We start from the raw sequence: 23,364 nt of genomic DNA, 5'->3' as shown, positions 1-23,364 counted from the left end.
CATCGGTAAGATGCTGGGAATCGTCCAATCCACGGTCAACAGAGTACTAAAACGATACTTCGAGAACCTAACCATCGACCGGAAGGTGAAGAACGGCATAAATGGATGCTCCGTCAGTGAAAAAGATCACAAGCGCGTAGTTAAGCAGTTTAGAAGTGATCCGAGAAGTTCGGTGTCGGGATGTCGCCAATAAGCTGAATTTGTCAAGTTCATTCGTCCAGCGGACCAAGCAGCGGGAGGGCCTGCGTACATACAAGGTTCAGAAGGCTCCTAACCGTGACGAAAGGCAAAACATGGTGGGGAAGAAACGAGCCCGGAAGCTGTACACCGAAATGCTGACGAAGCCACATTGCCTGGTAATGGACGACGAAACCTACGTCAAAGCGGACTTTCGTCAGCTGCCAGGCCTGTTGTTCTTCTCCGCAGAGGACAAATTCAGCGTTCCGGAGGAGATTCGCAAGCAGAAACTATCCAAGTTTGCCAAAAAGTACATGGTGTGGCAAGCGATCTGCTCTTGCGGAAAGCGGAGCGCCCCCTTCGTGATGACCGGCACGGTAAACGGGCAGGTTTACCTTAAGGAGTGCCTACAGAAGCGCTTACTACCACTATTGAAGCAGCACGAGGGCCCGACCATCTTCTGGCCGGATCTCGCTTCGTGCCACTATTCAAAGGACGTGTTGGAGTGGTACGAAGCCAACGGAGTCACCTTCGTGCCAAAGGAAATGAACCCGCCCAACGCGCCGGAGCTTCGCCCAATAGAGAAATATTGGGCGATTATGAAGCAGGCCCTCCGGAAGAACCCAAAAGTTGTCAAATCGGAGGCGGACTTCAAGAGAAAATGGATTTCTGTTCAAAAAAAACTACAACCTGACGTTGTACAGAACCTTATGGACGGGGTAAAGAGGAAGGTGCGAGCATACGGGCTTGGGCTCGAAGTATGAATAAAAAGAAAATGCCAAAAGTTGTTTAATAGTTTATATTTTACTGTCTAAATTTTTCAATAGGATCGGTCTACTGGGCGAATTTCTACAGCGTTTTTTCCGTGATGCAATTTGATGTGACACACCCTTTACTTTAACCGCATTGAATGCATTTGAAAGATCGATACATATTAAAGCAGTCACAAAATTTTCTCTTTTACTTGCTTTTATCCAGTTTATCACAAAGGAAACGCAAGTGGTCGTCGATAGATGTTTACGAAAACCGAAAGAGGTATCCGGAAGCACCCCACCTGCTGAATTCGCTACCTTTGCCAACGTTGGTACTAACGAAATCGGTCGCTTTCCTGTGGGTAAGCTCTGGTCACGACAATGTTTTGGAATAGCAACCACCTTTATAATTTTCGGAGATTCGCTTACTATTCCGCGCCTCCACATGATATTGATATCTTCGATGATCTTGTCCGTTACCTTTGGGCTTAGGCACCTGAGCAGTTCGTAAGTTAATTTTTCTTCTCCTGGCGCAGAGACTTTTCGTTTAGAGTTGAGTATCATTGTCCAGTTCTCTCTCGTCAGTAAGTCATCCGTGGCTACTTGAAGTGGATAAAATGGATACTCTATTTCTGGAGCTGAGTATTGTCCACCAAAATGTGTATTAAGGAAACATTCAGCTTCATCTGCTTCGTCGTAGATAATGTTATTTTCTTTCCTGCTGATTCGCTTTCCTGTTAGTCTACCTATTTTGAGCCACAGTTCTTTCGATTCGGTAAACGGTCCGACTTCATCCGGAAATTCTTCGAACTTCTTTTTAATTTCTTCTCGTTTTCTTAGTAGAAAAATTGCAGCTTTCCGCTTTAACTCTATGAGGTTCTGCACACTGGATAATCGGGTGAATTCTTTCCTTGCTGAATTTTTCTCCTTCCATGCTGTCTCAACGCTATCTGTCCACCAAAATTTTGGTGTGCGAACATCTTTCTTCTTGTTCCTCTTATGAATCGTTATGAAATTTCTTGTTAGATCTTCTATATTTTGCACACTTGATAGGTTCGGGTTAAGATCTGTTCAGTAATCCTCTTTCTGTCAAAAAAGAACCCTGATCTAGTCTCATTTTCATTTGTCCAATCAATTTCAATTCCGACATGATGGCTTCCTATGCCGAAATCTAATGTTTTCTTTCTTTCTTTCTTTGTTTTTAAGAGGCTTTAAACTTTGCAGTTCATTCGCCTCTAATCGAATGTTTTCCAACTCATATTGTTAATCAATTCTCTCGAACATGGTGTAACATCGATTGCAGTAGATCGTGCATTATTACAAATAGGTATGAATGTGCACGAGCCATCATTTAAAAAGAAACGATCACTATTGTTGGGAACATCTACCAGAATTTAACCTTTTCTATCACAGATATCGTCACCCAAAACGAAATGATGTGCGTTTAGGGCTCCTCCACCGTGGAAACCGTGGAAAATTATTCGTATATCATCTTCAAATACCTTCAATGTAATTGAGGGGCTCGCATACAGTGATACTATTACTAAATCAAGGTGTATGATCCGTACACTAGTTACCTGTGTCAATCTAGAGACGATTGGAGAAGGAATCAGTTTGTAGTTCAACGAATTTACCAAATATATTCCGGCCCCTCCATACTTATCATCTCTTGAACTAGGAATATAATGGAAACCAGTTATTTTGTATTTGTTAGTGTTTTCCATTGCTTAATCTGTCCATGTTTCCGATAAAATCGCTGCTGAATATCCATATTCATTGAGTACACGATGTATTTCATTTTTATTTCTGCTTAAGCTTTGTACGTTGGCTTGGAGTATTTTAAAGGTTTTCTTCGCCATTTGGGATCTCTGGTAGGTGTTCCATTTGATCTGTATCCATAATTATCGTGTTAGTCAGATTGAAATGTTTCATAGTGCATTTTCTAAATGTCTCTCTCACGTCCATGTCTTCGTTCACACTGTCGATAAAGTCCGCGTAGAAAGACATAATAAGCTCCTGTTGTCTACGGCTTTCCGTGGCTTGCATCTGGTGGAATTTTTCCATAAGGAGTTCTTCCTTTTTCTTGAATTCTGCTTCCAATCGCTCCTTTTCCGTCGATTTGAGGTTGTTGTTCAATCCTGTTCCATTTTTTGCCTCTGGTATCTCTGCAACGATAAGATTTCTTTGTTCAGTAGTTTCATTAGCAGCTCTTTGCACCAGTGGCTGTTCACTTAAAACTCTCTTTTGCGATTTTTTCTTTGGATCCTCCTTATACGTTTTAACAGCAGCATGTACAGCTTTCCTCTCTTGATTGGTTTTTATCCATTCCTCGCGCATTGGGTTCTTCCAAGTGAATTGGTCTTTCGTTAGTTATGCATATGTTTCTGCTACTGTCAGGAACTCCTCCACATTTCGTAATGGTTCGTACATATTTTGTAATTCAGGCACTTGTTCTCGGGCGTCTGCATACGTCCAGTTTTTCTTTGACATTAGACGTTTAATATCGTGTTGTCTTTTACGCTCGGGATAAGTTTGATCTACCGAGCTATGCTCGGATGACTTACAGTGAACGCAGTGGTATGTTTTCGAGCATTTTTGATATTCTTCTTGTTGTTCGTGCCGTTGACTGCAGCGTTGGCACCTCATTGCTCCTTTGCAGTTATCTGTCTTATGTCCAAATCTCAGACACTTCAAGCATATTATTACTTTCGTCCTAAATTGCTGTACACTGCTGGAGCTGCAGAACATCTTGACGTTTCTTGGCAATTGGTTTGCACGGGAATTTATGCTTATTCTGTTTATCGGCACTTTTCCAATGCCTTCCTCATACCTTGTCATCCTAATAACATCCATTATTGGCACTTCGCGCTGGATCTCCGCCTTGAGTTCGTCCACGTTGATATTTGTTGGAACACCTGCGACTACTCCTGCGATCCACACCGAATGTTTTGGTACATATGCTTTAAATGCGCTGTCTCCTTTGTTAAACATTTCGATCAGTAGATTAGCTTTCACGTAACTATTTACAAAGACCATGATTTTGAACTGTCCCACGTATTTCATATCACTGACGTAGTTCTTCATCCCTAGATCTTTCAGCGTACTTCCGAGCAAAAATTTTCTCAGTTGTTCTGCTGTCTTCTATTTACACTATTAACACCGATTTGATAGTCAAAAAATGCTCAACTGTAATTTTCCGAGAGAAAAACGTAGACGCGTCTGCATGAAGCAGAAAATTTTTGACAAGTGGGAGTCCCTTCAATATGCATTGAAGCTCATTTGACGGGGAAGAGTGGAATGAGATAGTCGAGTCGTAGAGTGAGATGGGAACTGAACGCCCAAATGACTGTTGAGTCATGTTGACGGAGAAACTGCTGAAAACTAATTTCCAATTGAATACGAAGGCGAATTTCTTCATAGTCCGGAGAGTATCCTCAGTTGAATATGACTTTGTCGGATCAACAGAACATTAACACCACACGAAATCACGACCCAGAGGAATACAAATGACGGAAAATGCCCAACCAACAAAAATAAGCAAAAACTCTGGTTCTTCCTGTACACAGTTACAGCATAATTATATTATACAATTACAGATATAGTATTTTTATTTGTTTTAATATTTCATTGTTTCAGTTTAATACTTCTACGATTTATAAATATTATTCTTATCCGGTATTTCCACTGAATACTTTACTTGTGTGCGTATTGTGTGTTTTTTATCTGCCATTTGTAATCTGTTTTCGGTAATTAGTAGTTCATTATGCATCTTCAGAAAGGGTTTGTCTGGTTAATTTACTTCATAGGAACTACCAAGGAATAGATTTGGGGAAACTTTCCAACGTAACATTTAAACGGTTGCATCGTAATGTTTGAATAGAATCATCAAGTAAATGTAAAAAAAAATATGGCACTGAAGATCAATATCATTTACGGAAGGAACTGAAATATTCACTTTATTTAATTTCAAAACATTGTTCCTCGGAAAGAAGCAGAGCTGGATTCCTTCGTATATGTATATGAATCTACTACAGCATCCTAATTGTGGGATATTTTTTATTCCTTTAAATACAACATCATACTTGCACACTATGAGTGCGTGCATCGATACACTTTTTTAAATCCTTCATATAATCTTTTAAATGCCATCATTTGTCTCTTTGTATATCGTTTAACATGTATTTCTCTTTGTTTGTTTTTTTTTCATTTCTTTGACTCATTTATTTATGATTCTTATCTGTGTTCTGGGATAATAACGATGATAAATAGATCATATACTCTGGTTTTTCATGTTCTCCTCCGTTACACTCATTGTTACGTTACCATACAATATTTTTTGTTTGATCGCACATCTCACTACAACTTTTTTTATCATTGGTTAGGCCATTTCACTGTTGTTCACTAATTTTGGGATTTCTATTTTATGTTTGAAAATGTAGATTTTGTTTCCGTTGCATAGAACTTTTGTACGTAATTGTGTATGAGACTATCTGCCTGATTATCAACCTACGAACCTTCTAAAATCTATCAAGCCAATTCCAAACTACATATAATATAGATAGGTGCTGATGAAGCACATTTTTTATTTATTTATTCATTTATTGATACTTCCCGTTGACTAGAAAATAAACGTGGAAAGTTTGCTTCTTAAAGATGCGTTTGTGGTGAATAATGTTTCAGGGCATGAATCCCCACTTTCTTTATGATGGAACCATGCGAGATTCCCGTTGCACCAGTCTCGAATGAGCAGTGCGCCTTGCTTCCTCGCGATTAGCGAACCAGCGCAAGCACACCCGGGGCGTCGCATGATTTCCGATGTTTGGCGATTATTTTGATGAGGATATCATTGGTTATACATACCCAATAGGTTGATGGGCTAGTATCTGTAGAAATTATCGGGAAAATTGGAACATTTTTTCGAACACTGTGATTTATGTTTTATTAGTCACGTTTCAACTGTTCAAATCATTTGTCGTGATTTCCAAATGAACGATTATGGGTAACAGTCAAAATGTAAATAACGTAAATTCAAATCATCATTAACATCTTTTTGAAAGGAAGATGTTTGTATATAGCACTCGAGTTAAAATGGCTGATTCATAACCAAACTTTACAAATTTCAACAATGGGAATCCCTGGTTCTCAAATTACGACTAAAAATTCGTTACAGTTCTTACATGCTACAGATTTTAGGGGAGAGGATGAACACAACACTCCATAAATGCCACAAACTGAGAGCGTTAAATGGTAGAACATGAAAAAAAGGGAAGTGAAGCATCATACAAATATCAAGAGAGCACCTTCACGTGAGAAGATTTGCCCAACAAAAAAGGTACAATTGTTTTACACAGTCAAATAATTATCCTACAAACGTTACATCTAATATACTGATGTTTAAACTAACATTCCTCTAGACGGCCATCAACACTGATCCCAACAAACTGGTTGTTGAGAAGTTTTTTTCCTATAATTAAAAAGTAAAACTGATTGCCTTCGAAATCGATTATCGTTTCCGTGTCCAGTTCCCAAAAAAAAAAACAATCTTCTAAAACCTAACCGACCTGTATGAATTCGCTCATAGAGAATAGGTTGGGGATTAACATTTTGGCTTTGCTTCATTGTCTTCGTTTATATATTAATCGTGTTTCCTGTAGCAGGATAAAATAACACATAAAATTGATCGATAAAAAATAACATCGAGTTTACACTCTCTTTCATGTCGTTCTTCGTTACCCGCACAAACAAAAAAATGGTTTCGGGTTTTTCTTCAAACTGACTGTTTTTTTTTGTAACTTCTGGTTTCCTTCATCCTTAATCTTGGATCGTCACGTACCGAAACGAGGACGCGTGAAATTTGATACCTCTCGCTCCCATTTGATGCGTCTGATGGTGGTGGTGGCAGTCACATGGATCCCCACATTCGTTGGATGATCGCAAGAGGAGTGAATCCCCGGTGTTTGGTTTCTGGAAAGCAGAAATTGGTGTAATTTTTTTTTCCTATGTTTGAAAGTGTCTCAGCTTACCTCAGAGGAAAAAAACACTGTCCGAGCGTCTGCAAATCCTGTCTGCTTGCAACGAAAGAATTACCCCAACATCTGCACCTCATCTCAGACTCTGCGTGGCCCTGCTCTGTTTTGATACTAATCACAAATATAATTTTTTCAATGATTTCACTTATTTCCATCTATTCACACTGGATATATTTTGTTCATAATTTTTCAATAGTAATATTTTTTTAAAGCTTTATTTTAATCACATCAATATTTTTACTTTTTTTTTTCTTTCAAACAGAACAAAACCAATCCGCCCCAGGGCGCTCTCCGCGTGCGTGAACACCTATTATATATCGCACACAGCACCACCCGAGGACGGACAGGGATATCTTCTTACAGCGGAAATGTGTGTGTAAGAAAAGCGGAACGATGAAACGACGAGCAAAGTGGGGCGGGGGAGGCCCATTAAGCAGCAGCTAGAGTATCAATGTTTGCTGCTGCAACAAATCACATCTGTCGATAGGGTGAGTGTAGCTTTAGATACTGTATCACCAGACTGGGTCCACCGCTGACCACTTCCGGTGGGAGTGCCGAAAGCGGACAGTTTTCAATGCTCATGATGGATAAATTCTGGCACAGAGCCAACTCATACGGTAGCTTCACGAGCATGCGGTTTTCGTTAATGTAGAGCGATTGAAGGCTCTCCATTGTGCCGATCTCCTCCGGCAGGTACTGAAGTTTATTCTCGCCAACGGATAGTGTGATCAGATTGGTCAGATGACCGATGGTCCGAGGGAGGGATGTCAGCTGATTGGACTGCAGATTGAGTTCCTGCAGCTCGTGCAAGAGTCCAATTTCCGATGGGAGCGACTCGAGACGATTCTCCTCCAAATCCAACACGCGAAGTTTCTTTAGATTCCCGATCGTGCTGGGTATACGCTTCAGCAAATTGGTGGAAAGACTGAGTACTTCAAGATTCTGCAAGCAGTGAATGTCATCCGGGACCTTCGTCAGCGAGTTGGTACTGAGCTGCAGCTCGACCATATGCGTCCAGGTGCCAATGTCAAGGGGTAGCGTAGTGAGTGAATTCTCCTTCATATTCAACTTGGTGAGTCCTCTGGCCCGCGAAAAGATCCCGTATTGAATCTTGTCAATTTGATTGTGCTCCAAGTTTATGCAGGCAACATTAGTGAATTGAGCCGGCCCACCGGATGGATAGCTGTGGAACACATTACGGGCAAGACTGATATTGGACAGGTTGGTTAGACTGGCCAGAAGACCGTCCGGCAGCTGGCTGATGGCGTTACCCTCGACGTTGAAATCTTGCATGTTGATGCAATTCTTCAGCGTGGCCGGAATCGACGACAGGCGGTTGTATCTGCGGATGAGACGGGTACGTATTAACTTAATGAACACATTTCTCAGCTCGTGATTAAACATACGTTAATTTAAATGTGGTCGAGTGGTTAGCGTCACAGATTAACATGCCATGGGTTTGGGTTATGATTGGGCGATCTTTGAAAAAAAGATTGATTTTGACGGATGGATTTTCTTAACGGATCAGGGATCGATTCACTAATTAAATCGCAGGGTGTCGACTCAAAATTCGAAATTTCCCTGATATTCCCTGATTTTTAAGTAATTTTTCGGAAAATTCCAGATGTATCCTGTGTACAAATTCTCTAATAGTACTTTAGCTGTAGTTCCTAAAACATTTAGTTAGCTTAAACAATTAAATTTAAAAAAAAAATTCGCTATTAATGGAAAAGCCCTCTTAACGCTGGGGTTTCCACACGAGAGACAGAACCTGTAAACCTGTCCTTCCCAAAAATGGTCCAGTCGTTCATTATTCGGGTCATAGTGAGGAAATGTGTTTATGCTGCTAGCAATATTGTTTCAGTGATGAGTCTTCTGGAGCTCCACTGCCACGTCCATAATCCATCAAATATCAAAATAGTCAACAATTAAAAGCTTATCGAATCGTTTTCCCTCCAATTTTTTATCGGAATCAATGATCAACGATACATCAACGCTTCATAAGCTTTAAAACCAGTGTTTCGCATCTCAGACGATGTCTGTCGTAACATTTTGGTGAGTTATTTGAAATCCACCAATCCTTTGGTGTGCTCCCGTGGCCAAGTGGTTAGCGTCCCACATTATAATGCCGGGAGTTCGGGTTCAATTCCAGTTCTGGCCGGCGGATTTTTCGTCAAAGTAATTTCTTCCGACTTGCAGTGTGGTCACGCGTATTCTAGAGCTTGCCACTCCAGAATACATTCAAGGCGTATTATTCGGCATAGAAATCTCAACTAAGTACTACTAATAAAATTGACGTAAGTAACACCTACGTTGAGAAGGCAAAAGTTCCACTGGGAACGTTAATGCCATCCAAGAAGAATCCTTTGATGAACCGTGTCAAATATGCAATCCGAAGGTACCCGAATTCAAAAGTTTTTCTTCTCCATTTTTAAAGACTAGTTGCAGCTCACGTAATATGACTTTTTCACGTTCATACCCCTCATCGACACAAGAAGTTTGTTAAAATATATAATTCTCTGGCCTTCTTGAAAAGCTGCAAGTTGGTCTTTGAAGCTTGAGAACATCTCAAGAACATTGACGTCATGTAACGATTTACCAAATCGTTCTCTTCTCCATCCCAAAACCTGACATTCAGATCTATCTGTAGCCTCTTTGATGTCTTGTTCAATGACTCGTCGAAACTAACTACAATGTATAGCTTATACAGTTTTATCAAGCCAAACATCATCATCATAACGCTAATTTAATCACGCCCTAGTTAGACCCTCTCAGCTTGCTGACTGTTACGAAACATTGTTCTCAATACAACTATGGCTTTTTCAGCAGTGCTTAGTGATTTGTGACACTTAACTGATTCTAGGCGCCACAAGATCTTAGCTTTGATAGTATGATTTTCAAGCATGAATTTATCAATATTTTTCGAAGCCGAAAAGGAAGGGAATGTATTGAAGCTGAACTGCAGATACTGATGCCAAATACCAGTAAAAACAGCGCGAACGTAAAAGCCGTCTACTTTTGTGCTGTTTACCATTCGCAAGGACTAAGTTCTACAAGCGAAAGCAAACAACATACACTGAGAAATCTACAGAGAACGAAACTAGTCAAATACAATTTTTTTGTATCATTAATTTTCTAATTACTGCAATAATCAGAATTCTAATTGCCGGAATTTATTTTTTTCCAAATTGGTGACAATATTCCCTGATATTTCCTTGTTTTTCATGATATTGTTCGAATTCCCTGATATTGAAGGTTTTTCCAGGTAGTCGACACCCTGAATCGGTACCAAAGAATCGATCTTTGAAAAATCGAATGCCTTTTTCCAATTTATTTACTTGTTCCATATAAGAGTTGTCTTTTCTTCAAACATGGAACGAACAAACATTTTACATTTCTATTCAAACATCAAAGGCATTTTATTTGATTCTCAGAGTGAAGATCACAAACAAAAACTTGAAAGCCCAGAAAAAATTTATTTTCCAGGGCATTCATCTTGTGCCGTCATGGAATTATTTAATCAAATAGAGTAATTGAAAATTATTATTAGAAACTCAGCAACTGATATTTAGAACTCCGCTGACAATAACATCATAAAATCCAACCGTATTATACGTCTGATTTTTGTCGATTTTGTACTTTTAACTTCAACAAAATAATAATTATCCGCTATGAATATACTGCCAATATTTTTCAAGTCGGAAATGAGAACTGTCATAACAGTCTACAGAAAAAATGCTCTCCGATCCGCAATTGTATACTGAAAAGTGGAATTTCGTTCATAATTTTTATTTTGTAAGTGCATTTATTCCACTTGAAACATCCATTATGATTTTCGCTTCACAATGACAGAACACGAATCTCAATGCTTTCAATACGATTTAAATGAATGGACATCCAGAGTAGTTTTGCGAGATCTTTTTTTTTCTCTCAATCCATATTTGGTAGATTTTATATGTAGGATGTATAAGATTCATAATCCATATGAGAATATGTAATACGTGTTCCATCAGAGCATTGCTAAACTACATGTATCTTCGACAACACAACACATTATTTTGGAGTCTGGCTGGAGGGTGTTATCCCACCAGCTAAACTAACCGGGTGTTGCACCTTCAGATTATGACAGGTTCAGATCCCTGTAAAATATTTTCAAGGGAATAACTTTGGACCCCGCGGGCACCATTTAAATACTTTGAACAGTTTTCGATGCAAAAGCAAACATGTCCTAGGAGAATATAATCTTTAATTGTGAATATCAAATTGAATAAAATTCGCCTGTGTATTTGTATGTCTATTTAAATTATGCTTTTGTTTCCCCAAAAATCAGCACCAACTTCCCGGACAACCTAATTTGAACTTATCCTGATTTATCCTGATTTTTATTTTCATTTTTAGTGTTCCTGATTATTGAAAATTGAAGCTGGCAACCTGGCTTGTGACCACTTGTTTGGTAATGACCAAACTTACAAAACTGCTTCTCCTAAATTTACGACCACTAATTTCACAACAATTTTCATTTTCACAATGGTGGTTGAGATAGATCAAAATCATTGTTCACTGAAGAACAAGTTTAGAAAGAATAATCTACAATCAAAAAGATCGCGAAGAAAAAAAATATTTTCACGATTTTTTGGAGTACAACAAATCGATCTAAAAACTGGAAATCGGACAGGAAAAGATCGATCTTCTAAGATGTAAGATCGCCCAACCCTAGTTCGGGTTCGATTCCCGTTCTGGTCAGAGGATTTTTCGTCAATGAAATTTAATTCCACTTGCATTGTGGTCACGTATTCTAGAGTTTGCATCTCAGAATATATTTAAGACGTGTTATTTGGCATAGAAATCTCAACTAAGTACTAATGAAAGTTATTCCGACCAGTTCCCATGTCCACATACAATGCGACCACAATGGGTTAATGCGATTTCAGAGAGTATTGGTACCTAGGTGCAGAGGCGACGCGTATCCATGTGAGCTACCTGTTCAATCAACAATGCACAATGGTCCAAAATTTTCGATGAAATAAAAAAATCTAACTTTCTTATCTTTGTAGATAGAGGTAAACATAGTTCGACAATGTTGTAGCCCCAGTTACTGTAAGTAACTTTGTAGAACACAGTTTTTTTCTATCTCTTGAAATAACCGATATAGCGCTTTTTTTCTAAGTTGCGTTAGGGACACCATGAAAAAAACATAATTTGTGATTTGTTCTCCATTGCTGCTGCAACCTGCCGTATCCAAGCATGCTTCTCAAACAACATTGATTTGTCGTTTTTTTTTTCACTTAATTTCTTTTTATTTCTTAATTTGGTTTACATTATAATAAAGGACTACATATCAAGTGATCAACCTAGGGTTCTACATCTTTAAGTTGAGTTGATTTGATTTGTCGTTCGACTTTTAACGCTTTTATACACAAAAAGTAATTACCCTATACAGGCAAACCTGTTTTTGTGCGGTCCCTTTTGGCGTGATTCCTCGTTTGTGCGATTTTATCATGACATCGGGTCTTGAATCACGCAAACTAATTGCACAAATAACAAAATCGCACCTAAATAGTCACACAAATGAGAAATCGCAGAAAAAGCAACGGCACAAAAACAGGTTTGCCTGAACACACCTTTTCGCAAACGGCCTTTTCAAAAGCTCATGAACAATATCCTGCCCAACAATATTCATATTTACTTTTAATTTGTGACGATATATCGCGAAAAACACACAATCGGTACACCGAAAAAAGCTGGATGAAATTTAATCATTTGGAGTGCGCCAATCTGGGGCACAGAAAAAGTGCACGAACTGACGTCAATGACAAGATAAATCTATGGCGCCAAACATGCTTTCAGAGAGCTGCTATATGAAAGCATCCTACGCAAAGCGCGTCGATCCGAATGCGTGTATAGTTCTCTAAGTTCGAGTTGCGAGATTTGGGAGAGGGTCACGATGAGGCGATCTGATTGAACTCACACCTTTTCTCTTCTCTTGTAAACGTGCACAACATTCTATGCACGATATCGTTGCCCACAATTGCATCCCAGCCTCTCATTCCACATACGATTTGCTGCATCGGTAATTGGTGCTATTTATAACACCACAATGGAATCCTCATATCAACAGTCCCGCTGTGTCCAACTGTGAACATTCGAACAGTAGAAATATTCCTACGCCGAAAAATACGACATGTGTTGTGTGTCGATAGAATAGGAATACTCTTATGCCTAAATGGCTAATGTGTAAGAGATAAAAATGTGTATCGATGAGATAGGAATACTCTTACGCCTAAATGGCTACTGTGTAACGAGGTGCACATATGGACGAGACACAACTGCCAAAGACACATTTGAGCTTCGAAATGAGAATAATTCCAGAATCCTCACCGTGACTATCCACCGATCAATATGACGACAGTAAACTCATGCAATGAGAAATGCAACATCTACTTGAAAATTCAAATTCAAATTTCATTCAAAAATGGAGTTTTCAAAAACCGAACAAACCATGATCATTTCTCGGATAAACCATGATCATCATTTATCTTTGAAGAAAATCGTCAAAAAACATAAAAATTTGGATAGATTGAACGCATTATGGTATTATTAGCAACTCGAGACTTGGGGCTTTTCAACAAACATAAACTCGTTTGATTATACAGGCAAACCTGTTTTTGTGCGGTTCCTTTTCGCGTGATTCCTCGTTTGTGCAGCTCTTCTAATGCGATTTTAGTATGACATCGGGTCTTAAATCACACAAATAATAATATTGCACCTCAACAGTCACACAAATGAGAAATCGCACAAAATGCAACCGCACAAAAACAGGTTTTCCTGTATGTGATTTTGATGAAGTTCTGTTCAGTTTTTTGTTTGTTTTTAAGAGGCTTCAGACTTTTTTCATGAAGAAAAATTGATTTGCATTTACTAGTTGCGTGAAAACACCATAAATCGGAAAAATCAACATCATTTACCTTAATTTTTCAGATCATGGAGTAATAAAAATTAATCGGGCAAACGTATGCTTGCTAAAGCTCGGACGAACCTTGCTAAAGGATCGTATCCTATGTTTGTCTCAAATTACCAGGGCAATCAGTGGAACACAGGTTTGCGTGCGAGAGACCGCCACTTCCCGTCGAAATTTTTTCTAGCCTACTACACTTTTTTCTGAGTGTTTTTTTTCTTGCAAACTTAACTTTCGTCTCAACCCAATAGAAAAGAAAATGCTACATAACCAGTAACTTTTACCAGCACCAAACCACAAATTAAGTAAAAACCCCAACTTACCTCAAGCCAAACCGCATCAAATTGGACAGATTGCCTATCGACTCGGGAATGTCCATAAGCTCGTTGTGTTGCAACTCAAGCGCCGTTAAATTAGTGCAATTACCGATCGCCTCCGGTAGATGTCTCAAATGATTATGCGAGCAGTCCAGCGTCGTCAGGCTCTTACAGTGGCCGATTTCCTCCGACAGTTCGATAATTCTGTTCTCGCGCAAGCTGAGCATCGTCAGATTGGTGAGATTTCTCACCCTATCACCAACCTTCTTGACGCGATTAAAGCGCAAATACAGCGTTGTCAGGGATTTCAACTTGTACACAACGGGAGGAATTTCCGAGAGTTTATTATGCCGCAAATCCAGCACCCGTAGCTGCTTCAGATTTTGCATGGAATCGGGCAGCGAGTTCAGCGAGTTTTCATTCAGAGCCAGTGTCTTCAGGTTCGACAGATGACCGATTTCCTCCGGGAGACGGCTTATTCTATTTCCATACAGGTAGAATTCGACGAGATTGGTACAAACTCTAACGGAGGACGGAATGACAGTGATGGAAGATTTGCTCATATCAAGCCGCAGAATGTTTTCCTCTTTGCACCGATGGAAAGCTTTGGTCATATCGATGGACGCCTGCATCGCTTTAGTTTTCTTGGTGGTGGGTTTGGGTTTGTTGGATTCCGGATGCTTCACCGTTACGGTCTTCTGGCGGGTTTCCGTCGGCATATCGCTGCTACTGCTGCTAGGACCAGCCGTTGAGCCACTGCTACTGCTGCATCCCGCCACCGGAGCACTGTTGCTGGGGCCTGCTGTCGAGCCACTGCTGCTGCTGCATCCCGCGGCTGAATCACTACTGCTACCACCTGCCGCCGATGCACCACTACTCTGGCCGGAGGAGCTCGGTCCAGCAGAACTGTCCTGATTCATGATTTGTACCTTACAGAGTTCGTATTTTTGTGCGATTCGTGCTTAGAAAAAAAATTCAATTTTTATGTGCCTTTTTATGTTGCTTAACAACACATCATTCGCCAAAACAAAATTAATGTTTTGCTTTCGCTTGTCCACAACGCACTTTGAAGAGAATTGTATCAATCTGCAATTTGAAGAAAAAACAGTAAAATATTGCTGTTAATCTAAATGGAGATTACTATCAGCATCTCACATAGAATGAATATGATAAATTGACCTTCACTATCATAATCGTACACTGCCCACGAAAATATTTTTATTTTTATTTCAACCCAACGACGGCCAAGGCGATATGAGATCAAAACTGAACATATTATTTTCACAAGTAAAAACTAATCATGTTTACACCTTTCTTGGCATCACATACCCGGGAAAGACCTTCGCATTGCACTACACCACCCATTATCATGGCCATTTGGATGGCCCTCTTCCTCCCCACTAAAACATTATGGGAGAGAAAAATTTCACGCCTCGTCCTTCTACTCAATTTAATGGCCGTCATTTTGCATAAGAAAAAGCAACATCCAGATTCGAATTAATTCTCCCAAGATTTCACTCCATATGAAACTATCCTTACAATACCTATTTAACACCCCTAGTAGAATGTAGATTAGAAAAATGGGTTTTACCTGCCTCCTGTGTTGTTCTAATCCTGTTTTCTTTTATGATTTTGGCACTGGTAATTTTTCACAACGCACAAGAAAGGAAGAAAAATCCGCCCGCCTGTGAACTACACTTTCGCTCGTTTGCTAGTAAATGCTACTACACTGTCGTAATCTCGATTGAGCTTCAGCTTCTCAGTTTCTCACTTGCCGACCTAATCAATGCAAGAGAGAGAGAGAGCATCCAAATAGGGAGCCTACGTGATGCGAGAACTTTTGCCCACCACGTATTCGCGCTCTGGCGAATGTGAAGCGAGAGCTGTGAGCAGCGCTAAAATATCTCCTGAATACAAAAACATACGGTAGGACAAAAGTCTAACGGAGATAACAGAGTTTCAGGTGAAAATAGAAAAAAAAACACAATCTACGCTTCCACTTGAACTTGTTTCACATTATTCTGATCACCACTCCTCCGGTCGCTCCGTTTCCTATGGTTGATGTTTCTCATAACAAATTGATTTAGTATTTAGCGTGAGTACAAAGTTATAGCCAAAGTTTAAAATATTTGTAACTGTGCTCTCACTTAACAGATATTACCTTAATATTTCACGGTTTCTATGCGTTGTTTACATCCTGTATATTACGTTGTTGTGAGTTTATTTGCTACTGAATTGGAAGTCAGTTCAGAACCACTAGTCGGGTAAGAATAGGCTGGCCAAACGTACCGTTTTGAGCGAGACAATACCATTTTAACGTAGGATTACTTTAAAAATTGACGTAGGATTGGGGTTACAAATTGAAAAACAAAAATCGATCGCATCGTGAAAAATGTCCATTTTCAAACGTAATAAACTCGGTCATGCCATGATGGATTGATGAGATTTTTGCGTCAATCGATTTCGGCACTCCATAACAAATTTCTTAATTGAATAAAATAATATATGTCATGAATTCAACTAACGAATTGAAATCCAATTGAAAAATGTCAACCCCTAACCTAACGGAAATACCCAGTTCTGGTTGGTCGAAATTGACGACATAAGCGGCGGCTTATTACTTACAATTTTGCTCAGTTATTTCCTTATGGGTTTACGAGGTTTTGGCATCAATCGATCTAAGCAATAACATAACAAATTCATAACAATGAATAGTATAATATAGGGAAAATGATCTTGGTTTGTCCAATTTAGAATTTTTTCACGCAACTAGTAAATTCAAATCGATTTTTCTTCATGAAAATCACATATAATCAAGACGAGTTTGGGTTTGTCGAAAAGCTCTAAATCTCTAGTTTCTAACTATAAGGCGTTGAAATTATTCAAATTTTTATGTTTTTTAACGATTTTCCACAAAGAGAAGTTATGATCATGGTTTGACCACCTTTGATCATGGTTTGTTCGAAACATGATCATGGCTTGTCCAGTTTTAGAAATCACTATTTTTGGATGAAAAAAAAATCGAATTTAAAAGTAGATGTTGCATTTCCCATTTCTTGAGTTTACTGTCATCGTATTGATCAATTCATAATTTGGGCTTTCTTCAGAATATTGCCTTTTCTTGGGAATTCTCAAAGTGTTCACCTCAACAAACTCAACACAGAGAAACTTTATTTTCGCTATGCGCGAAGGACACAATAAACAAACTGCAGCGCGCCAAGCGATTGCCATAGAAATCATGAGAACAAAACAACATTAGTGAATTGGACAACTCATAATCAGAATTGAGGTCATCTAAATGCATTAAATCCATGGTTTAGCCAAGTAAATCTAATACAAGTGGTGTGTAACCATGATGTTTACAATATTTGTAAGTGTTATGATCCAGAAAAGGTCTGAATACGTGCCAAATAATCATCTGGTGATTGATTAAAAGTTAGCTCAAGTGAAGGGCGCATTGGCACCAATAGAATGTGGATTTTATAATCCTTTAAAACATGTAGATCCGTAAAAATATACTATAAAACTACTGTAAATCATGAAGAAGACAATATAATTTATATGTTTTGAAATATTCGAATACCTAATTTGACACACGTGCGCTCAACTAGAGCATTTAAAAACGTGGACAAACCAAAATCATTTACCTTATTATATGAAACTATCAAACAGTCTTTTTAAGCACTCCATCACAATTCATTACAGTTAAAATGAGAGAAATTATATACAGTAACAACTCGATTATCAAAAAAATCAAAAAAATTTTCGCGTGACATAATGGAAACGCGATACACTCGAAACAGGTTTTTTTTGTGAAAAAGGTGTTTTATTTCCAATATGTATAATTTAAACACTTTTTTTCCCTGTGACATGCAAAATACAGTCAACTCTCCCTAACTCGATGTTCTGTATCTCGATATTTTCCCTAACTCGATGGATTTCATGGAACCTTCGATTTTACAAGCATTCTTCTCTCCATAACACGATACCTCCCTAACTCGATGCCTCTCTTACTCGATGTGTTTTGATTCATTTTTCCATGGATTTTCACCTCCCTAACTCGATTGATTTTCGCGTACATGTTTTTGTGCGTTATTACCTCAGATTTCAATTGCCCTTTAAAGTGAAGACGGAGTGTTCGTGTCATCAAACAATTTCTTTTCAAGTATGGAAAACCACGAGAAACCTTTCAAGCGAACAATCAAAACGCTAACCATTGCGCAAGGTTTGAGCATCATCGAGCAGGTCGAAAAATATGGACGGAAGGGGTCTGAAGCTGCAAATAATTTCAGTATTGCACAAAGTGCGGTATCAACACTACTCAAACTAAAGTAAAAATGGAATCGGAATGGAAAATTGTATCTGGACCAAAAGCATATAAGGTTGGTCAGAATCGTGAAGCTGGAGCGGTCAAGGAATTTTTGTCTTGTCAAGCTAGACAGAATAATTTACCCCTCTTCTATTCTTCGGGATATGGCTTGAGAATTTGTCCAGAAACTGGGAATTCCTAACTTCAAAGCACAACCAACATGGACGGGAGTGATATTCCGCTGGCATAATTAATGCGTCGTGAGCTTGCTGATGTCGACGGTACAATAACGTGATTTGCTGTGATCTGATGCCAGATACCGATATACTGGAAAGTGTTGAAAAACCTGAGAAACACGCTGAAGATAGTAGTTCTATTGAGATGTTAATTCGAACGTTTAATCAAACCTGAAGAATATGTCCGGAATATTGAAATCAACTGAAAATGTTCCTGTGAAACTATTCGAACATTTCTTTGTGATTGCACAGTTCCTGCGTGATCGTTACAATTCAGTTTGAGTAACATACTTAATCAATATTTTCTTTGTTAACCTAGTGCCTCATGCAAGTTGGACTCGATTATATATGATTCGATTATGTAAAATTTAGGACTCGATTGTATACAGTTTGGAAAAAAGATTTTTTTTATAATTCAAATATGAATAATTTCAAGAAAAAAAATTACCTTTCAGCATTAAGGTGAAATTTAAGTGGCTTTTATAAGTACAGTGGGTTAAAAATCGCGATTTTTGAAGATTTTGATTGAATCTTCATCAGGAATTGTTTATATCGATATTGCAGCGAAATTAAGAGAGATAGAAGTTGGGCGTCAAAGAACAAATTGTAGAGAGGTTAGAGAGCTTTAATTTAATTGATAGAAACAATCAAGTTTAGTATGAATTTTTAGGATAAAATTAATAATTATAAATAAAAAAAAAACTTTTAAATTTTCCACTTCAAAAATGTTTAATCCACTAATTTAGGTGTTCCACTACTATATCCTGTACTAAATTTTCTCATCTTTCAAATGAAAGCAACAAAATCGGATTACGTAGCATACTTTTCAATGTAGAGTCAGTTTGAGCCAACAGAATCCGAAACAAAGAAAAAGTTCTATAAGTCTGTCATCGTTGAAATTCTAACATATGCGTAGAAGGATTTTTTTTCGTGAAATATAACCGTCTATCACCTCCTGAAAGATTCTGGAAAAAATATTTTTTTTTATATGAGAAAGGTGTTTTTTCACTTTTAAGGAAATGAATCAAAAATTCAAATTCATACCATAATTGGGACACTTACCCTAATATATGACAATTTGAGACATAAAAAAAATTAGGAAAAAATTTTCTGTATCTAACTCGATGGTCCCTTTGGATATCGAGTTAGGGAGAGTTGACTGTATATAGAAAAACATTTATTACATAATTTATCGCATGAACCGTAATACAACATATTATTACAAATGCAACATAAGACAAATCGAGATTGATGTTGCAAAGCTTTTCTCATAACAATTTCTCGTATGTTTCTCAAAAACAGTATACGAGCAAAAAAGTGAATTGTTTTGCGCATTCAATTTTATAACCCGAATTATTTACTGTCATTGTGTGTAAATTATCTTCTGCTGATGTTATTTGATCACATATTTCAGAGTTGTTATTTCCAGTTAATACCTGTATGCATTTACTTACTTCTTCATCTTTCTCAAAATCAATATCTTCAATCCTTTCTAATTGCCCATTCTCTATGTGACACTATAGCACATTCTTTCTTCTTCGAGTTCCGGTAGAACTATTTAACATAATTTCCAATTTTTCTCGTTAGATAATAGAGGCGAATGAATTGAAAAGTTTCTTTCTCGGTAGATTTGTTATATATTCCGAATCATTCCCAGGTCCATTGGTGTCGAACCACCATAGAAACATTTCGTACCCTCTAAAATCTCCACATGCCAATTTGGGTTCCGTTTGCTTGATTGATTCTCGAGTTATGCTGAAATTTGTGCTTCATTTGAATGCCAGTTTTTTTTCTGGTGAGAAAAATTATGTTCGATAATGATAATTTTATGACATTAGAGTTTTTTTTTTCTGACGCACCATTTCATCAATTCAGAACACAGGAGTCATCTCGTCCAGGGCCACAGAAGGCGGTTTTCATCATATCTCATTCCACTTCAGCATCTTCTATCGAGATACGCACCACCCAACGACTAATCAACATCCTTCTGTCATCATCACTCGGTTGAAAACACTGGTGGAGTGAACAAACAATGCCCAACAACCAAAATTAGCATGCAACAGATAGCCTAATGGAATCCCTCGGAGGCGATCTGGCGTGGTGATAACATATATACCTCTAACGCTAAGGGTCATGAGCTCAATTCTCATTCCCGACATTCTTCCAACAATGGATGTAACAGTAACGAACCAGCCAAAAGTGTTGAAAGTCACTATAATACAGAAAAAAAAATGGAATCCTACGTCAACTATGACTTTTTTCGACTATTTTTTATTGTTCCGTCGTTCTGTCAATTTGTATCGTATTTCCAGTATGAAGAGAATAAAACTTCATTATTTTTAATAAATTGTGTTTGAATGAACATATTCAACATGCAATCGATATTGAAAACTTCACGGTGAAAATTTATAAATACATTCATATCTACGCGATTTTCTAGAACAATTGAAGAACTTTTGTGATTTCGTTGGTGAAAATTGTGATAAAAAGATTCAGCATGGAGAAACATGATTCCTTTCTGTTGAACCTTCTATGGAGAAGAGACGTATTTCGTCAAAACTCACATTTCCGTAAATAATAAGTTTATAAACAGAAAATCCTCCGAAACCCTGAACGATTCTACTTAACGCACCGTCTGTTTTGTTATTACATTCACTACAGCACCTCACACACAGGAACGCGAAGAATTCTCTCCCATTACTCACCGCGAGAATAGAGAGCGAATCAACTTAGTTGAGAAGCAGGGCGAAAAATATGTGAAAATTCCTGCACCTCCATCCATGGGACCATAAGAATTTTTTTCCAGCCCAGCCAAATACTGCGTCGCAAGTATTCGAGATTACGGACACCACATCAATACAGCTATTCTTACCTGCAGGTCAAGCAACTTACCCTCGCGAAACGACTTATCCTGCGGTGTCTCTGCACTTGTTTATCTCACTGATTCACACAAAGATTTCCCCTGAAAAGTATGATGCGAACCACAGCAAAAATATTGCGCGACCACACACCTTCACGCGTAGAACGGATCTGTGTTTTCCTTCGCTTTGGCTCGACTCATCGGATTTTTTTCTCTCTGCCTCTCCGTCTTGTTCGAATAGAGAAAGAGAGTATACTGCAGAACTATGATTTGAGCAATATGCCGCCTAGGGGTGCACCTTTTCTTATGTTTTACGTTGAAATAATCGTCAAATTCCAGTTATTGTTAAATACCGGATGAATAATATTATTCGGCGTATTGATCTAAGTTTCTTCAATTCGTAAGAATCAACTTGCAGCCAATTGTTTACAAGCAAATGTTATTGGAAGCATCCTCTATTCTCCTCTTTTCTCTAACTCCAATTCTGAACAACGGTGTATTTGAACGTGTGCAAAAAATTCAACCGAATTCAAATTTTTGGATTACGAACATTTGGAGTTTCAACAATGCTGTTTGGATGGTTGAAACTCTTCAGGATTTCTAGGGAACCTAATGTCGATTAATATAAGCACGTCTGAAGGCAGTTTTAGTTTTTTTATCTTCAATGAAAACAAATGTTTGATGATTGATGTTATTTGAGTGCTTAAACACGTAGTCCTGACCCTCACTCAACCGTTATTGAGAAACTTTTACAATGATTCTACTAAAACCTAATTCTTATAGTGTACAACCATTATTTAACAGAGGACACAAATAAATGTCGTAATATTGTTTGACGAAATAGACTCAGTCGGTGCGAAGTGCATCAGCTCAATTCTCCATCACTATGCTAATCAGATCATCAACCAATTACTCTCGGAAATTAATTCGTAAAGTCGACAACTTGAGTATAGTTTCAAGCAGGTGAAATCTGATCAAATTAAAACCTCCAACAGACAAAGTTATTCAACTAGGAACATAGCCTAAACGCTACGGTATGCCCTACAGTATTGAATCGTTCTATGCGTTAAGATCTTGATCTAGCCTCAACTGTGTCCCACTAGCAGTACTGTTTCTATCGACATTCATACAACTAAACCTTGTACTGTAGTCAAAAATTTCAACTTGCAGATACCGAAATTGCATATCTATCGCAGAGATGCCCATGGTGATAATAGAAACATGGACTTATGGGGTTTCTCAAACAAACGAATATTTGCAACCCCAATTTAAGGGGGTTCGTAGAACTAACTTTTTCTGAAATTTTGACAGTCGATGCAGGTGTCATCAAGGACTCAAAATCTGCCGAAAAGTCATTTTTGATAAAAATGGCGTTTATGGTGTTTCTCAAACAAACGATTCAATGGCGCAAATGGAACAAATAATTTGATGAATAGCGTCAAAGGAGGCACAACTTAGGAACGATGTCTACTCCTTCACACAAACGAATAAAAAAAATCCTCAACCCAAAGTTCTTGCTGAAGTGAGTAGTAGAGCATTCGATGACTCCCCTCGAAGGGGAAGGAAGTGTATTGCTACACTAATCGATTATAAAATAATTAGCATTTACGCCAAAACTGGGTAAATTTTCGAACATACCTATGATTCCCATCATCCCAATAATATCAGATCTCTCCTTTTACTTTCCTTCTAGATTCATGCTGCCTAGCGCTGGATGTGGAAACCAAGG

At 38.3% G+C, this 23,364-nt stretch overlaps 1 protein-coding gene across 2 annotated transcripts; it reads right to left on the bottom strand.

The window, feature by feature from the left end:
* Window positions 1–4,474: 4,474 nt before the first annotated feature.
* LOC129763250 (leucine-rich repeat protein soc-2 homolog) lies at window positions 4,475–21,806 on the bottom strand. Of its 2 annotated transcripts, none has more exons than XM_055762136.1 (4): window positions 21,668–21,806; window positions 14,237–15,316; window positions 6,953–8,300; window positions 4,475–6,893 (listed from the first exon to the last, which is right to left on the bottom strand). In XM_055762136.1, the coding sequence occupies exons 2-3, from the start codon at window positions 15,148–15,150 to the stop codon at window positions 7,430–7,432; spliced, it is 1,785 nt and encodes a 594-aa protein (XP_055618111.1). In that variant the 5' UTR covers window positions 15,151–15,316; window positions 21,668–21,806; the 3' UTR covers window positions 4,475–6,893; window positions 6,953–7,429. The 2 variants fall into 2 exon arrangements, with proteins under 2 accessions (XP_055618111.1, XP_055618112.1); XM_055762137.1 differs by lacking the exon at window positions 21,668–21,806 and adding an exon at window positions 15,822–17,867.
* Window positions 21,807–23,364: the final 1,558 nt, after the last annotated feature.

The sequence above is a fragment of the Toxorhynchites rutilus genome, chromosome 1, assembly GCF_029784135.1.
Source record: "Toxorhynchites rutilus septentrionalis strain SRP chromosome 1, ASM2978413v1, whole genome shotgun sequence".
In the NCBI taxonomy this organism is placed as follows: Eukaryota; Metazoa; Arthropoda; class Insecta; order Diptera; family Culicidae; genus Toxorhynchites; species Toxorhynchites rutilus.
This window is presented reverse-complemented; position numbering and strand designations above follow the sequence as displayed.